At 41.0% G+C, this 18164-nt stretch overlaps 1 protein-coding gene across 3 annotated transcripts in view; it reads right to left on the reverse strand.

The window, feature by feature from the left end:
* The window catches only part of cntnap2a (contactin associated protein 2a), a 248014-nt gene that overhangs the window by 67957 nt on the left and 161893 nt on the right, over nt 1-18164 (reverse strand). For all 3 annotated transcript variants that reach the window (XM_086021181.1, XM_086021180.1, XM_086021182.1), the window contains one exon: nt 17683-17767. In XM_086021181.1, coding sequence (XP_085877307.1) covers nt 17683-17767 — 85 coding nt within the window. The remainder of the gene's footprint in view (nt 1-17682; nt 17768-18164) is intronic.

Consider the following 18164-nt stretch of genomic DNA (forward strand, 5'->3'; position numbering starts at 1 on the left):
GAACCATTTACACCTTTGGGCAATTTAGAGGTTTCAATTAACCTAACAGGACTTGAACCCCTAAATGCAGAACTGTGAGGCAGATGTATTAACCACTTGGGCATCATCTTTCATATTTTTAATAATTCCTTTTTACCTTTTTATAGCTTTTTTAAGACCGTTATACTCCCAGCATGTCATTTAGCATAGTTTTGTCTGGACCTGCATCTCTTAGTGAGGCCCCATTTGGTGCTACTATGATATGCAGCAGGCTATGAAATAATGGCAACCATTTGTGTTAGTGTTGACAGTTATAATCCAAATTGGCAGTCACAATATCAGGGAGCAGGAAGCAGGAAGTGTAATAGTGTGTGCTAAAATTCGAATGGATGTTGGTGTTGATTCAAATGAAAGCGATCATAAGTTCAGCATGGCACAATCATTAGAAATGTCCAAGATGATAAGATTGGCTTCGGTCGGATGTCAGTGGATGAGACAAATTTCAAAATACAGAGAGAGGAAAGGAGGATGGAATCTTCACGCCAATGCCGACCCACGCTGCGTAACAAGTTATTTCCCAACTCTGTTTTGACACATGCTGCTTTATTTTGTCTCTACTCGGTGCACAGTTGTTACGTTGGAAGCCGAACTGATGAGGAAAAAAGGGCTCAGAAATCACCTCCACCTATCTTGTATCCCCCTGAAAATGTGCTCAGCTTCTCCACATCTCAATCTGGTTTCATTTTTACCACACGCTACTTCTCCCACTGTGATTGGCTGGCGACCAGCTCAGGGTGCACCCCGCCTCCTGTTCATAGTCAGTTGGGATATGCTCCAGCTCACCCGCGACCCGAGTGCGGATAAGCAGTACAGAAAAATGATGGATGGACTACTTCTCGTATTCCCTCTGCAGCCTCGGACAAAAATATTTGTTTCATTTGAGGCACTCATGCACACACACGTTGCCACACATATCTTTCCAAATACATGACACGGGAGCTGAAGGAAGACAGGGAAGGCTTATTGAGATGAAGCAGGGTGGTTTGGAGGTGACAAGGTGGGCATGATTGTCTCCTCTACCATCCTCATCCTCCTGGAAAGTCGACAGACACTAAACCCTTGCTCTCCACCATAGCTTAACAACAGAGAGGAAGGAAAAGAAACATTGAGTATGGCTAAAGTATTTTTCTCTGTTGAAGAAAATTGAAAAGCAAATATCGATGAATGAAGTACAACATCATCACAACAATTGGTATTTTCATCAATTCAATTCTTTCAATTGGTACAGCTTAAAGGGCAGGTATACCATTTTAAATGTACGCACATAATATTGACGTACATAATATTGTGACTAACGAATGTACTTTTCCTTAACATTCACTGCCATCGACGGATTTACTGGTCTTTTCACAGTCCACCCATTCAATCGCAGGAATTTATTTATAGTTTTTACAAACGTTAGGGTAAAAGAGGGTCTGAAAATGTCTGGCAGTGAATGAGTTAAAGCAATCGAGTGTGGCTTTTTAAGTAGTCCGAAAATACATGAACATCAAATACAAAGAATAAATAGTTTAGTGCTTATACTGACAGTGGCCATTCATTACACATATTGGAGAGATTAATGGAACACCATGCAGGGGAAAATCTAAGGAACAATCGGCACAAGACGTCTGGAGAGTAGTATATACTTGTAACGGCACCTGTCATTAAACCACTGATAGCTTAAGTGCACTATAAGACGCGATGCTGATATTTACAGTGTCATTGTATGGCTGCAAGTGTGAATGAGCAAATAATGAAGTACTTTTAAAACCATGGACTATGCCGTAAAGTTAAGTAGAAAAGTGTGTCCTTTTAAAAACTCAGCTCCTCGGAAGGTCACATCGTGTTTTTTGGAATGTGATTGCGCTCCAATGGAACACTGCTAAAAGCCGAACTTAGTCGCACAGCAAGGTGTCTTCATATCATGCAGTGAATCTAATCACAGTTTACAGAAAAGTATGAGTCCTGTCATGCACCCTGAAAAAGAATTATCACTTCCAATGTCCCTTGGAAAATGCAGCCATGGGAAACCCTTCCGAAGCAGACAGTGACCTTCTACCAAACGCAAGTTTCGCAATAACCCCCTAGAGAGAGCCACAGTGGGAGATACCACAGATATAAAGAGTCGTACTTCTGCTAAAGTGCCATTTAAATTTTTCTCTTGCATTTTCTCCATCATCATTATTTAATATTGTTTAGTGCTCCCAAGTTTTCCACAATATATGCTCAAGTCTTGATAAACATATTTTGTGCGCGCCCACACGCGGCTACAGTTTAAAAGAAAAAAAAAGAAAAAGTTTTTCTACCACAGCAGTTATGTGCTGATGCCTTCGCCTTTTGTAGCTGTGCAATGCTGCTGAGAACCGGGCCGGTGTAAAGGAAAAATAATGTAAAGAAAAAATAAAAAATGTCAGGCTGGGCTTCACACTGTAACAGGATGTTGAATGTCTATCTGACTGTTGTGATGCTTTGTCATTTCCCACTTCACAAAGCCGGAAAAAAACATCCTGAGCCAAACAAATACTCTCGCCCAGCAAGAAGTCAAAGCCCTCAAATGGATTTAAATGAAAAAAAAAAAAATAATGCGAGTTGTCATGGTACTAAAAATAATTATAATAATAAATGTGCACTGAGCACATTATGCAACTTCCTCTGAAAATAATGAGATCCAACAAAGCTGTTGTCAAAAGTCTGCCTTTACAAAAATTACTGCCTGCATTAATTTAACAATCTGTTCATCAGTGTGGTGTATTTTGCAGTGGTGTAGAACTGCACGACATCATACTAAGGTCTGTTTTAATTATGTATTTCAATAACATGGACAGGACAAAATCCATTTAAGAAAAACATACAGTAGTTCTACATCACAAATGTAACAATCATCATTCGAGTGTCAATCACAACAAATTACTACTTTTGTAAGACCTTTTATGTTGGCTCGCATACTTTGCAGCTCTACTTAATGCTGTGGTAATCGTTTTTTTTTTTGTTTTGTTTTTTTAGTTGCCCATGTGAGAAAACTACTTTCAGCATCAACGCATCTTCTAATCACCACTGGCTCCAGCTTTAAGACAGTACTTATGTTGCGGCAGCAAAGTGCAGCGCAGAGTACAGTGCAGGGCATCTTACGCTGTATGCGGCTCTCACCTTTGTTGTGCCTAAAATCCCGTTGTATTATGCCTGCACATTCATGTGTAAATGGCATGCAAAGCACTTGCATCAGTGAAAAGCAACTTTGAATTTTGTATTCTTTTGAGTGTGTTAGGCACTAGGGATGAGCATAGTAATGGATTGAAGTCATCGCTAAGCATTCAGTCAGTTATGTGGAATTGATTGTTGATTAATTATGTTTTGAATCAATTGAGACAAAATTGAGTGCAGGACCAGCAGAGACATTGTTGATGGAGGGCTCGATATACAGTGTGTGTCCAGGGTAAGATTGGTACAAAGCACGGTCTAACTGTGCACATGGCCGGGCTACATCAAGTGTTGGTATTTTTGCAGAAGCATAGAAATGGATGTTTTGCGCCGTTGTGGGCGTGAACAGAGCTGACTATTTGCAGCCAATCGAAGTAGCTCTTCTCATTCCCTTTAGAATCGGCATGTGAGAGGCGCGCATTTCTTGACATGGCGGAAGCAGAAACTGATTTGCTCGAGTCCATGCAGGAGTTCGAAGCATGCAAAGTACAAAGTATGTTCATAAGAAACTACAAGCAGACTTAGCCATGGCAATCACAGATCACCACCATGATTCAGAGAGTTCGATGCACGTTGTTGTCATATTTATGAATGAAATATGAAGACATCCATCTGCCTGCATTACACTACCTACACAAATACTTAGACATGGTTCAAGCAGGGTTTAAGTATACTTTCATTCCCAAAATTGTCAGGTGCGCCGGGGTGTGGGTCAAATTAAAGGCTCTCAGTATGCCAGACGGCCCAGCATGGCGCAGAGCTGACTGCCAAATTCCCAAACACACTAAATGAGCCTTGCACCAGCATGGAAATTAAGACTGGAGCACACCTGCACATTATTTTAATAGAATTTGATGTCATGCAGTTATGGGAAGTCAAGTTACATAGACCTTTGCAAAGGCTGAGCATTATTCTGCTCAATACAAAACTTGCATGGAAAAAGGAGTTCAAAACATTCAGAGAGGGATTATTTGAACTCATGAAAAAGGCCCATTATTTATCAATCCCCCCGTTGTTGCTGGACATTTAGTCAACAATCCATCCATATAAAATAGATCTTTTTGTGCTGCCGTGTGTGCGTGTGTATGGGCGTGCATGTGAGCACTGCCCCCTGACGAAAAGCCGCTCTCGACAAGCCCCACCTGCCCCCTCTAAACTCTTTTTTTCACCCACCAGCATCGTGATCAATCACACTGTGGTTCACTTGACCCCCTTCAATCCCATAATGCCTTGCTCTAATCCACACTTCCATCCTGTGAAGCTGGCCAGCTGACCCCACTCCATCCTTTCCTCTCGCAGACTCCCACCCCTCTTTGGTGCAACCGTGGGTGCCCTCGCATCCCCTCGCCTCCCGCTCCAGTCATTCTGGCAGTCAGGGAGGAGACAGAGAGCTCTCCCTCCCTTGGTTGGTGACCCTTGTCACAGCGACAAAGTGCCCAGTACTGCTAGCCTACACAGCTGGAAAATTAAGGACTTGAGGGGGCGAGAAGGTTCAGCGTGTGTATGTGTGTGTTTCATGATGATACATATGAGGCAAGGCAGAGCAAGACAGAGAGGTCTGTGTGCGGCAAGAAAAAAGAAACAGACAGATTGGGGCTATGTGTGTCAGGTGTTTTTTGTCTATATGTGAGAGATGAGGCTAAAGAGTGTTGTTTAGAGAGGAAACACGTTGCAGATGGTTGTGGTGATCCAGCTGTTTCCCCTCCAGCGGGTTAATGAGCATCACAGCATCTCCTCCTCTCTTTTATCTCTTCGCTGCATGAGCCTGTTGGCACACAACTATTTAGTCAACATAGCCAGTGGCGCAAAATTGAGATTCCTGCCTCAGTTGAGTTCCAGCACTCACAGACACTTTGCCCGACGTCACTCGATGCTTGTTCTATATAAAGCTGTAAAATTACAACGCTAATGCCCTGGTTTTGTTTTTGTTGTGTAACATTATTCCGGCAATTTGATCACAATCCCAACTGTTACTCCCCTCTGGGACTGTAACACAAGGCAGAGCACAGATATTTTGCGTCCACCCCACCTCATTTGTTTGCCTGTTGTTTTTTCCCCACAAGGGGACAATATGGCAAAAAAAAACCTTTGTAGGTAATTGGAGAATTCTCTGCAACCTCAATAAATAAATAAATAAATAAATAAATAAATAAATAAATAACACTATCATTGAAACCATAAGCCAACACTGAGAGAAGCCTGAAGTAAGTCAAGTACTTGGGAAAAGTCCTTGTTTTCCCTCACCTCACACAAGACTCCAAAGTGACTATATCCTGGTTGGAGTTGCTTAAAAACCTCAAATATAGAGTAAATGTTTTTAAAATTTTCCACTGTGCCACTGTGAGGTCGTTATGTATTATTGTTAATAAAAAATGCCCATTATCGAATTGGCCCACAGCATTTTAAAAAGCAGGAAAACACATTTATTTATTATGAATGCAGGTCGCTTTTGAGCATACCTGGTTGTGAATTTTGTCGTCAAGCCAAATGAAAGCCTCCTGCTCATGTCCACCTGCAGTGATGTTATTGCTCAGGTTTCCTTGCCGATGGGCGCTGTTTATTTTGCAAATGCTGACACATCAGGGAGTCTGACTGTGACAGTAATTAGAGCTGCAGAAACTCCATGTGAACCATTATCATCTTCCGTAAAACAGGACCACTTAAAAATATATGGATATCAGTGGAAAACCCTACACTGCAGCATTTTGCCCACTCTTAATGCATTTCAATGAAAACCAACACCAACAATAAATACTGTACAGTATGTTTGTGGAACAGAAGGTGTGGTATGCTACATGTGAACCAATGTAGGAGATAGATTGATAGATGCTGGGAGCAGAGGAAGCTACCTGATGACTTATGCAATTTAGTAATCACCCTGTACGCGAAAAAATATAACTGTCCCACCTACCAGAGAATTACCTTTCTCTCCATTGCCAAGATCTTGCCTTGCTTCTGCTTAACAGGCTGGTTCCTTATTTCACCTAATAACACCTCTAAGAAGACAGCGCATCTTAGGAGCCAACAGAGGCACAACAGACATGGTGTTTGTCCAAGAGAAGAGCCGAGAGCAGGACAAGAGTCAGTCGGCAACATTTATCGACCTAGCAAAAGCCTTCAACGCTTTGAGTGGGAAAGGACTGAGGCAGATTGCCCAGTTCATGAGCTGCCACCGAAAAGTCCCGGACATGATGATCCACCAACATGAAGATGAATATGTACGGTTGTGCCCTGGCACTGACTCTTTTCAGCATCTTCTCCAGCCTGATGCTCAATTAACCACTGAAGACCTTGATGACTTAGTCAGGTATCATCTGGACGACAGTCTGTTCAACCAACGATGCTTGCAAGTCCTCACAAAAAAAAAAAAAACACGACAGGCTGGCCTTCTTTTAGCAGATGATGACACACAGCTAGCTGTACAGTACATCAGATCCTGCTTTGTGAATGTTGCCATGATCTTCGGCTTTGAGGTCCATCTCAAGAAGACGAAGGTTTTCCACCAGCCTGCCCCCCAGGAGTAATACTATCCACCCCAAATCACCATTGGGGGAATAAACCTTAAGTCAGTCCAGCAGTTCACCTACTTGAATCTCATTAGGTACCACAAATATCAAGTTCCTTGAGTTGGCTAAAGTCTCCGGCATTAAAGGCATGCTACTGGGCTATCAGCTGTGGTGGACTGGGCAGGTTTCCAGAATAGATGAATACTGACTGCCAAAAGTCATCATGTATGGCGAACTCTCCACCAGCCACCATGCCAGAGGGGTACCAAAGAAACATTGAAAATATCATCTCAAGAAGTCCCTGAGTACCTTTGACATGGATTGGTAGCAGTGGTCTGATTGGCTTCTGACAGTGGTATCTGGTGCCACACCATTAAAGGTAAGACATTATTGGTCCCACAATGGGGAACGTTGCATAATTTTAACACCAATAGTGGATATAGGAAATAAAAGAAAAAAGCAAGTACGACAATACAAGAAGAAGAAGCACATTGCACAAAATAGAAACCTAAGCTATTGTCCATGCATAAACTCTCCAATCTATCCAATCCAATCTATCCATCTATCCAATGTTCCGGTTGTACAGCACACTCTGGCAGCTGCAGGCAGGAAGGAGCAGGAATCTCTGCTTCACACAGCACAGATGTAAAAATCTGAGCTGAAGAAGATGTTTTGTGCTTTCAGACTCTCCTGGAAGAGGCAGGTAGGGCTGTCCAGCATGGTTGGCAGTTTAGCCATCCTCCAGGGAGCAGCCCAGGGCAGAGTTGGCCCTCTTCACTTGTTTGTCAAACCTCCTTTTATCCGAAGCAGATATACCCCCTGCCCAGCAGACCACTCCAACGAAAAAGGCTGCTGCTCTTCAGGGGTGTCCCCTGAAACCGAAAGGCCGTTCGACAGTATGAAGACAACCTTAGAAACTCACTCAAGGATATACAAGGCTCAAGCTGCTTCTAAAGCTTCAAACTCAGATCTGACCTACATCTGCCGACACTGCACAAAGGTCTACAATCGTCGTGATGTTCATTCGCAAAGTCAAGCCATGATGATGTTGTGATGAAGATCAAACTGGTTCCCCTTTACATTAATCAGTACCCAAGAAGTAGCTCTCAGTTTCAAAAAGGGTTGGTGACCCCTGTCTTAAAATAAAAACGAAGGCACAAAGATCTACAATCGTCGTGATGTTCATTCGCAAAGTCGAGCCAATGATGATGTTGTGATGAAGATCAAACTGGTTCCCCTTTACATTAATCAGTACCCAAGAAGTAGCTCTCAGTTTCAAAAGGGGTTGGTGACCCCTGGCTCAAAATAAGAATGAAGGCATATCTTTTTTTTTCTGTAATAACAATGCAATAATTTTCATGTGAAATCTGACTAAATCCTGCGTACATACACTTGTCTACATGATTGTTTATAAACTGTTGGAAGTTTACCCCCATCCAACTTTCCATGTGTTTTTAAGCCCCTGACAAGGTCAATGTGGATAATCAACTGCCTTCTGTGTGCTGCATCATTAGTGCCACAGAATGGTAGTTCCGCTGGTTTTCTCCTGGTCTCTTTCCAGTTGGTCTAATCTCTGGTCTAATGTGCTGCTGTAATCCGAGAGCTGTGTTCACTGCCTTCAGTGATTGCGGCGCACTCATTGCAGACTCTGGGCCGTTTGCAGATTCAAGACAATAAACATGTTTTATGACATATAAAAGCGCGAGGGTAAGGAAGGAGACAGGTAAAAAGGCTTTCCATTACCCTGTATGTAAATTAATGTCTTTTGCGCGAGTGATCCATCAGGGAAACGACACTTTGATGACCAGTTTGCGGTCATGCACTACACTTTGGCAACTTTGAATAGAATTAATGGCTGGCGAGGGATGGCCCAAGATCTTCTAATTGAGATCAGCCACTCAACAATTTACAAGTGAGACAACATTATAAATACTTCAAGAGTTTTTCTCTTGATGCATTTTATCTTTCAACCAGCCATATGGCTAATTGTTAATGAACATTTGTTTGGGTGCGTTGCTGTGCGTACGAGTGAAAGTGACTAAAGCTCAGTCAATATCATTGAGGGCAATATGTATTTGTTTGGGGTGTGTGTCAAGACTTTCTAGCACATTGCTAGCAACATATCATTCAGTGTCAAGGGCAAGTTGCAGAAAACAAACTAATCTGCTTCAACCCCAGCACTCTCTCTCCTTTCATTCTTCCATTTGTTTTTTTGTCACTCTGCATCAATCAAAAGTCTTTTGTGGCACTTTTTCTCTATTACTTCTTCTCATCAGCATGCTCGATGCACTATTTTGACTATTTGTTCTTCTCCCAAGCTGCCCTTTTACTTGTTCTGCAGTCTGAACAGCTGCATGTGTATTTTGGGATTTGGGATAAAGGCCAACAAAATGGTTGGACATGATGTCAATATGCAAAATCTGCAAGTTTGCTCCTGTAAAGTGTCACCATTTGATTTTAAAAGATACAGACATAGGCATGGAAGAAATTTATTATTTTCCATACAGTTTCAGAGCTTTTCTGAGAAACAAATGAATTAAATTAAGCCTGTGCATAATTGCATAGTAAAAAGAAAAAAAAAAGCCAATTCTCTAGTCGAAAGTATGTCACTACTTAATATATTCTTTCTGATTTTATATGTATGGAGTTAAAAATGGAGGCGCCTATATATATATATATATATATATATATATATATATATATATATATATATATATATATATATATATATATATAGGCTATATGACATTAGAAAAAAATAATTTGTACTTGTCCTACAGAATCTCTGCAGCCATTAATAAAAGAATCTCCCAACAGAGACCCAGAGTAGATCATTTTATCACTCAGCAAGTGGTCTGAAATCTTACCCATGTGAGCCCTAACCATGCAAAGGTTTTTCGAAGGGGGGTTTAAGTTTAATGCTGCAGTGAGGCGATGATCTCCACGCTGTAATATCAGGAGCATGCGAACACCAGCGCAATAATAGTTATTCGCTAATAATTAACAGTGGTTAATGTCAGTGAGAGTGAACAGAGGAACTCAGTTTATTCTTGTGTGTGTGTTTCTAGGAGTGGAGCCTTTGTATATGTAGCCCCCAAGGCTGATCCTCAGGCTTTATCACAGGGTCTCACATAATAGATGGGATACACAGGAAAATCAGAAGATATGGATGATCGAAGGAAAGACAAGAGAGAAGCCGCAGGCTCAAAAGAGAAAAAAAAACAAATAAAATGTAGATAGAGCGCATGATTTATGTAAAATTCTGTTTATTTGAATGGATGTTGAGCTGTGTGCTTGTGTTTCACTATGTGCTTTAGATTGTATAGGTGGCAATGCGCATCTTTTTAGTGTCATATTAAATGAAAAACCTTGACCACTTCTACTGGGCTGCACTGCATAATGTTGTATTGAAATGCATATAATGACTCACAAAATCGTTACACTGTTAACAATAATGTGTGCACAGTGTTACAATTTGTTCAGAGTTTTCATTGGTACTTTGTGGGCTCTTCTATTGACTCGTGTTATACTTTGGATGTAAACAGTGCAAAGTGACAATAATAGCCTGGATGCACACTGCATGAACTAAAAGTATTTTCAACAATGTCAACCTATTATGAGAATCACCAGCTTTCTTGGCTTCCTAATTCAAAAACGTTATTTGCAGTAATATGATCTATGTGCCCCCACTAGTCTAAAACGCGGTACTCAGATGAATATTGCATTTGTAGAAAAAGCCTTCAATGGAATAATTTATCAATTTATGAGCAGTAGTGTCATTTTGGAAAAAGACATCAGTGGGCAAATTGATGTCATGATTATGGCTGTTCAGGAGTAAGCGTTCCATAAAATTTGTTAAAAAAAAAAATAGACGACAAAAAGGCACATTTACCTAAGTTTGGCTTGTTAAAGACGGATCGGTCACAAATGCAACTGGGTTTTGCTGTCGCCATCAAAAGTGTACAGATTCATCTATTACACTGCTTTTGTGGTCATGCTCCCTGTCCGAGCGCCCTGGGCAAATGGTTATTGCAGCTAGCTGTTAGTCACTAGCCGCTAATGCCAATTACTAACGACTTATGGTAAATTGCTTTTGTGAGTCAGTACGTCTGCATTAGCTGCCTGGATAAGTGTATCTGACTGATATGAAGTTTATCGTTGCTGAATATTTACCAACTCTGTCTGGATTTGTCAGTAAATAAGCCAAAAAGGTATCTGGTCATGTCATTGGATGAACAGGTCAGGGGGCAGGGCCTGTCCAACTGAACAGCGCAGCAAATGGACGACTGGCAAAAAATAAAATATATAAATGAGGTCATCGATTAGTCGAAATTGACTTGACTTTCAGCACATTGGCGTCGACTACAAACAATCTGCAGTCATTCAAGCCCTACCCCACGGAGACCAAGGTGTTGCAATTATGCAGTGATATAAGTCACCTACAATAAAATCCTTCAATAGAAAAAAAATTTGCATTAGCAGGCAACATTAACCCACTGATTTGATCATAGACGTCTTTTTAAATCAACAGGATTCTTGCGTCAACACAAATATATACTAGGGATGCTCCGATCGATCGGGCACCGATCATGATCGGCCTATTTTCGTGAAAAATAACGCGACCCGAATATTCGTTCAAAGCCTTTTATTGCCGATCAAAACATCCGATCACCCGCAGCTCATGCTTGGCTGCCGCGAGACGAAATGGCAAAAAAGTTGATTTGTTTAATACGCAACGACATCCCTCCGTCTAAAAGCATTACTCGCGCAACCGCGCTCGCCCGCACGAGCTACATTGGCTCCAATTGAAACGCGCCGCCAGAAAGGCTACCTAACGTAGCCGCGCCTCCGCTGCAAGCAGAGGGGAGGGACGCAACACAAGGCTGCGAAGCATGAGCTGCGGGTGATCGGAGGCTTTGATCGGCAATAAAAGGCTTTGATCGAATATTCCGACCACCGCAGTTGGTGTGAACATAGCAAGTGTGTGTGGAGTTTGCGTCTTGTAATATTGTATATGCCGTGAAAAGGTACCTCGCGGAGGGGAGCATGGCCAAATGTTTCAACACAACCAATTTAATCCGACATTTGAAGAACAAGCAATTGGGAGACTACGAGTTTACGAGGCTCACTGCATTGAATAAAGTCGAGGCGGACACAGCGCAGTATAAGTGCTATTATTACCACAGGGAGATTAAAAGATTAACAGTGCCTTTTTTCTCGTTGACAAATGCACAAGATAGTTTGTCTATGCACAAGACAAAGTTCCTGAGTCGCTTCAATTTAGGAACTCATTGAATAGTTTATTCAAGTGAAGCCCGCATGTGACTATTTTTCCTACTTTGAGTATACTCTGATTCTGAACCATGCAATGTTTAGGTGGCATGTTATTTATTTGACTTTTTGCATAATTAAGTCTTTTGAGACTGCTGATTATTTTGATCTGTTAAAAACTGTGTTATTAAAAGCTGGTAAATTTAAGTTTTTCAGTTATCTTTGTGACTGAGTAATTGTTGTATTGTGCCAGCAACGGTTTTGTATTTCTTCATGCTTTTGAAAATATAGAGAGATTTTTGTCAAAATTACGGCAATCATTTGTCTATTTTTTTCAGATAATGTTGCATAATAGCAGTCACCATAAATAAATAAATAAAATAATAAAACATACAGATATTACATGTGATTGGAATCTGTATCGGTATCGGCCGATCTCACTCATGCATGATCGGTATTGGTATCGGTGTCATAAAACCTGATCGGAACATCCCTAATATATACTGTAGGTTTCTTGCACTGACAAATCAGCAGTCATCTCTGAAAGCTTGACGGCTTACAACTATAACTTGAAACAGAGAAAGAGTTGAAAAAAAGACGGATCGTTTGATTTTCGACCCACATCGACCACGAGCCACTTATGCCAGATTGCATTGTAAACCCATCGAATTGTTGCTGTGATACAGAGAAAGAATCTTGGAAGACAACTACTTGAAAAAATAAAAAGAGATAAATCCCTATAGGGTGATAAAAACCGAGGGGGACGGGTGGTGGGGGTAAGAGCAAGATGCTGCCCTTGCAAACTCTGTATGGCGCGAGCTTAATGTTGTGTAAAGTGTAGCACAGTCTTTGCCGACACTGGGCCCGTGTGACTATAAGCAGTAATCGCTGCACTCAGGTAGACTGACAACAACAAGGCAGAGTCGGACACACAAGTCTGTCGACACAACATATGACAGCATTATCCCGAGCAATGACGCGTCACAGCAGCAAACGGCACGGTGCAAATGTTTCGGGTGATATTGTGTGACGAGTCTCAGTGTTTCTCTCTTTCTTGGCTAAACTTTGTAACAAATTCACCTTCAGACAGCAGCAGCAGTGAACACAAGACTGCAGAAAGGTTGCAAGCCAATTCCATCTGTTCATTTGCTGGCCTATATAAAGCCTTTACTCTCCTCTCCAGCCCGAAGCGGGAGAAGACCCCCATGTCCCCTCTGCCCTGAATTGGTCGCATTGCCTGAGTCATGTTAATTAGCCTCTTGCCAATAATGGGTAAATGGACGAAGGCGGGCACTGCGGTGATGCTGGGAGTTGGGAAATATGCCCGAGGACCCCGTTAATAGTTCCCCTCCCTTTTGCATTTATTTCAATATTCAGTATTAACGCTTGCTCGCCTCTCTGCCCCCACCTTTCTTCACGCCTGAAGTACCCTCACAAATTAATGACACTGTAACCAGAACATTAGTCGGGTAATGAAAGATGTGCAACAATGTATATCCCCAATAGGCCAACATAAATGGATATCACGGCAAATATAAAGGGATAGTTAAACTTAATGATACCATTCCAAACAGTTCAGAGCCAATGACACGCTCATTGGGGTATCTACAAGACTCAATGCAAACACACAAGTCAACAAGTGTGATTTGACATTGGGATCACGCGATAATAGAAAGCAACAGCTGCGGGCTGAATTTCATGAAATTTCATGACGAGATGGAACAACAGTCAAGTACACAAACATTTGTGCTCACTGTCAACATTACATGACTTTTTATTTAAAAGCTAAATTAACTTATTTTTATGGATCTTAGTATTAGGGTTAATATGGAATAAAATATTTTGAGGGATGCAATCACATTTTAATTACTTTATGAATAGGTCTATAAACCTCCAAGTGTCAACCATGTCTTATTATTATTATTTTTTTAATGTTGATTATATGATTATTTTTGGTTGTGTGGGCTAAAAATGAACCTCATTTTGGACTCACTCCTAAAGCTGAAGAGTGATGATTGCTTCCCGATATAAAAGCTTGCAGGAAGAGCGAGAATGCTTTGGAATACTGCCTGTTCACGCATTTGAAAAGGTTAATAATGAACACGAAAACAAGTGAGAGCAAACAATAAACAAGTGGATGAGTGCAGTGCTGCAGAAGTGAGAGCTGAAGTGCATACGCGCAAGAGCGTCATTAACTTCCAGTAACGTCCATCACCTTCTGCTTGTCACACCAAAACAGATTAGTCACACATTCATCTGTGAGCTTCATTGTCACTTTTGTATGCAACAATACAAACCCTGCATATGTATTTTTTTTTTTCTTTCTTAATAATAATTCTTAATTCCGTGTTGAGAATGGACAACACAAAACCCTTCAATTGGTTGACAGAGAACAATCAGCTTTGGCCACAAAAAGAACAACATATACAACATGCAGCTTTACTAAAACAAAGCTGGTCTTCTTATGATAAACGGCCACAAATGCCGAGTAGAAATGTTGAATGTCCTCGATTTTTACCGATGGCAGGTTACAAGCTGTTTACTGTATGTAGTTTACTCAGCTATTACAACTCTGCCTACTCATCCCACAATGGAAGTACACGGTGTACTGTTGTGTTAAATGATTGACCTGAATGGAATGGTACCACCGGATGTAAATGTGGCTGAACACTGCTGACACATCAGAGCAATATTAAATCAATATGCAGTACGTCTTGATTTAGACTGACACCTTTTATGAAAAGAACCACTGACACTTGAATGATACAGTATTTGGCACCCGGCGTGAAGAAAAGAGAGATGAAAAGATCAGTTCCGTCTGAGAATATTCACCTTGAGCTGCCGTGCTTTAACAACGGATGGGGTGGCATTTAGTTCAGACGAGCTGTTAAAGCATTTTGTGACATAAAATCCCAACATGTAGGCGGTGCACTCACCAGTCATAAGGGCTTTGCTTGCTGACTTAGCTAGTCGCTTCCTTTCCAAAGAAAATGCCTTCTAAACCTTTTCCGTCTTGCGTAGGCCCAAAAGATTGGTACACAAACATTATTTTAGTTCATCTAATTAATTTGTAACATTTAATTCTTAGGCATTGCCTTCTTTTTAACTCACATTAAACAAAAAGAAATGTTACCTTGAAAATAAATTGGTTTTTAAATGGAAAAATAATCAAAACAAGGACTAATCCTGCCTTTGTTATCTATACTCTTAACATTCACCACAAAAAACTGGAGCGCCTTTGAATAAGTCCCCTTTAAACCTTAAATGTCACAAACAAAAAAACACCTAAGAATATTCATACCTATTGCAGTTTTACATTCCTTTCAGCAGTCAACTGAGCTTTAAAGGGGAAGTCAACCCAACATATATTTTTTCAAGAACATATTCTGCACGCGTACGAATATGAAAAAACAGGTGGGCTGAGATTGGTCGTTACCTGAGCAACTGTGATGTCATTTTCAATCGACAGAAGTGACAAAATGGCTGCCCCCGCAGATGGCTAAAAATGGGTGGATTAACTCTTATTCCACAAACACAATATTTATCAGAATGCCTTGTTTCAACTAGTGAGTCTACGTAGAACATATTCTTGAAAAAAAATTATTTGGGTTGACTTCCCTTTAATGAGACACTTAAGCTGACACACAGCTGTTTTCGCCGATTGATCAAGGCTGGGCATTTGACTAAAAATTGAGCGTCCATTATTCGTCATCCGTTTTCTGTTATTTGCTTGTTATTTGGGGGGATAGTACCCGCCCATGAGCCGGTCTTCCTCTGACTTTAAACGGGCTTCTTTCAGCAATTCCGACTGCAAACTTTATTAGCAACAACTCAGGATTGTTCCTAACCGCGGCCATCCAAGCCTCGCCGCAAAAAATAACCTAGAGACGGACTACAGCGGAAAGACGGATTAAATACATTGGCTTCCGACTATGTCTATTTTAATATGTCATTCGTCAACCGTCAGCTAAACGGGCGTCCGTCAGATAGACGGAATTTCCGTCACAGACGGGAATGCCCAGCTCTGCGATTGATTTTGGCCACAGGTTATTTTCACCCCGAGGAAACAAGCTGTAACGCACGCGTACCATATTATTGACAGGCTTATGAAACAAGTGATACTATTTATTTATCACCTTGGAAATACATTATTAAACGTTTCCACTTACCCCCTGCAATGTGCTTGCATTGGGGGAAAAAAAAATCGAAACAGTGTTCATACAAGTCATAAGACTTCCTAACACTACAGTACAAATGTTGCTACAGGGTGTCGAAAGAGCAATTTTAGTTTGATCTTTTTATCTAAATCAGATACTAGTAGAAAGGGGAACAAATAAGAAAGTGCAAACAAACAGGAAATATGACTACAGCAAATACAATGGCTTTGACTTGTGTCTATGTACCTCCATTTATTATCCCACCCACAATAAAGACAAGCCCCAGTAAATGTGTGCAAATACGCGTCTTTGCAATGCAAGTCCGGCACGTGCGGGCAAAAGAGGAGGGGTATGACAATTACAAGTATTTCTGCAAGGTCCTAATCGAGAGGTGTCACTAGCGGCAGACCATAATTCCCATTTAACGCTCGGTTTACCACCAGAATATCGTACTCCCCAGTGTAGAAGATGAGAGTCCAGAATAACAAGTCTAAGTGTGTGTATGTGTGTCGATGCATGCCTGAGGTACACAATGGAAATGCTGTCGACTTAGTCTTTTGATGAAAGCTGACAGCTAATTTATAGAGGGAAATTTTGGGTAAATGATTTTTCCTGGCACAACTTTTCAGTCACTGTAGACTGGTAATTGGATTTCCCCGACTCACAAGGTAGTGAATTAGGAGTAAACTAGTCAATGAAGGGCTGCGTGTGGGTGTGTGGGTGTGTGTGTGCACGTGTCTGACACACAAAGAGTGCCCTATTAATATAGTGTGTATTTGTGTGTCTTTTGGTCATTGACAGGTTTAATGCCTTTGTGGAATGGAGGTTAATTGTAAAGTTGAAACTGCGCACTATAAAACACACCTATCAATATTTCTTTTTACCTACTCTATCAAGAATAGACACACACGCACACACACACACCCACAGCAAGCAAACCCACTATCCTCTCAGTCCCTCTAATTGCTGCAGTGTTTTGTCTTTATGAAGCAATTCCCTACAGTGGGTCTTTGTGTGCTCGGTTGTGATGCCTGCGTGTATTTCTGTTTACAAATACGTGAGAGTGGAAAGTGAATCTGACAAGATGCTTGTTACAGACTGTAATGCGCTAAATACATTTAATAAGATGTTGCTTTAATTCCGTTTTTCTTCTTTTTAAAAAAAAAATCAAAACACACTTTAAAAGTAGCTGACTTTCAAGCAGGATCACACTTCCACAATACAAAACCTGGTTACAACTACATAGCACACAAAATCTTTTCTTTTTCATAAGAGACACTGACTTGCTAATCAAAATAAAACAAAAACTGACTCAAAGCTGATCATTTTATACAGTGGCCAAATCCATACAAATCAAATGCATATAAAATGAATGGGTTGGCGACTTTTATGCTTTGATTTGGAACAACTCATCACCTTGTGAGCAAGTATTGCAACTCTTTGACTGCCAAAAGCCCTTTTTCCGTAATCTCACGAATTAAAACATCAAAGCACGATACACAAAAGTTCCGATGACTACGATTCCATACCTGGAGTGTTCAGCAGTCTGGACATACGGCAGCTGTATGTAATTTGTTGCTCACAATGTTCTGCGCTGGTGGTGATGGCCGTCACCTGCAAACAAAACCAGCATTGATATGCGTGTGCGTACATGTTATCAGGTAGGTCATTTTCGTGTGAAAGCAATTCATTACAGGCAATGCAATGAAAGAATTGCACCGTTTTAATTGGGTTTGATTGGAATGCGAAACCACAGGAGCAACAAGCGAGAGTATAATTAAATAGATGTTTTGTGCCATTCAAAGCCTGACTGGTGGAAACCAAGAATGGAAAAAATGCGTATGAATGCAGAGTAAATGATCTTTTGAGAATATAGAAAAAAATTAAATTAAGGGCAGAGGGACGTGAGGGGTCTTTTTCCGCTTCAGGTTGGAGAGTATATTATTTATTTTATCAAATATCTTCTGGCGACATGAGTGTTATGTTGCAAGCCTAACATCTATGCCTGGGT

The sequence above is a fragment of the Filicampus tigris genome, chromosome 21 (genome assembly GCF_054856515.1).
Source record: "Filicampus tigris isolate MCC_2025a chromosome 21, RoL_Ftig_1.0, whole genome shotgun sequence".
NCBI classification, from domain to species: Eukaryota; Metazoa; Chordata; class Actinopteri; order Syngnathiformes; family Syngnathidae; genus Filicampus; species Filicampus tigris.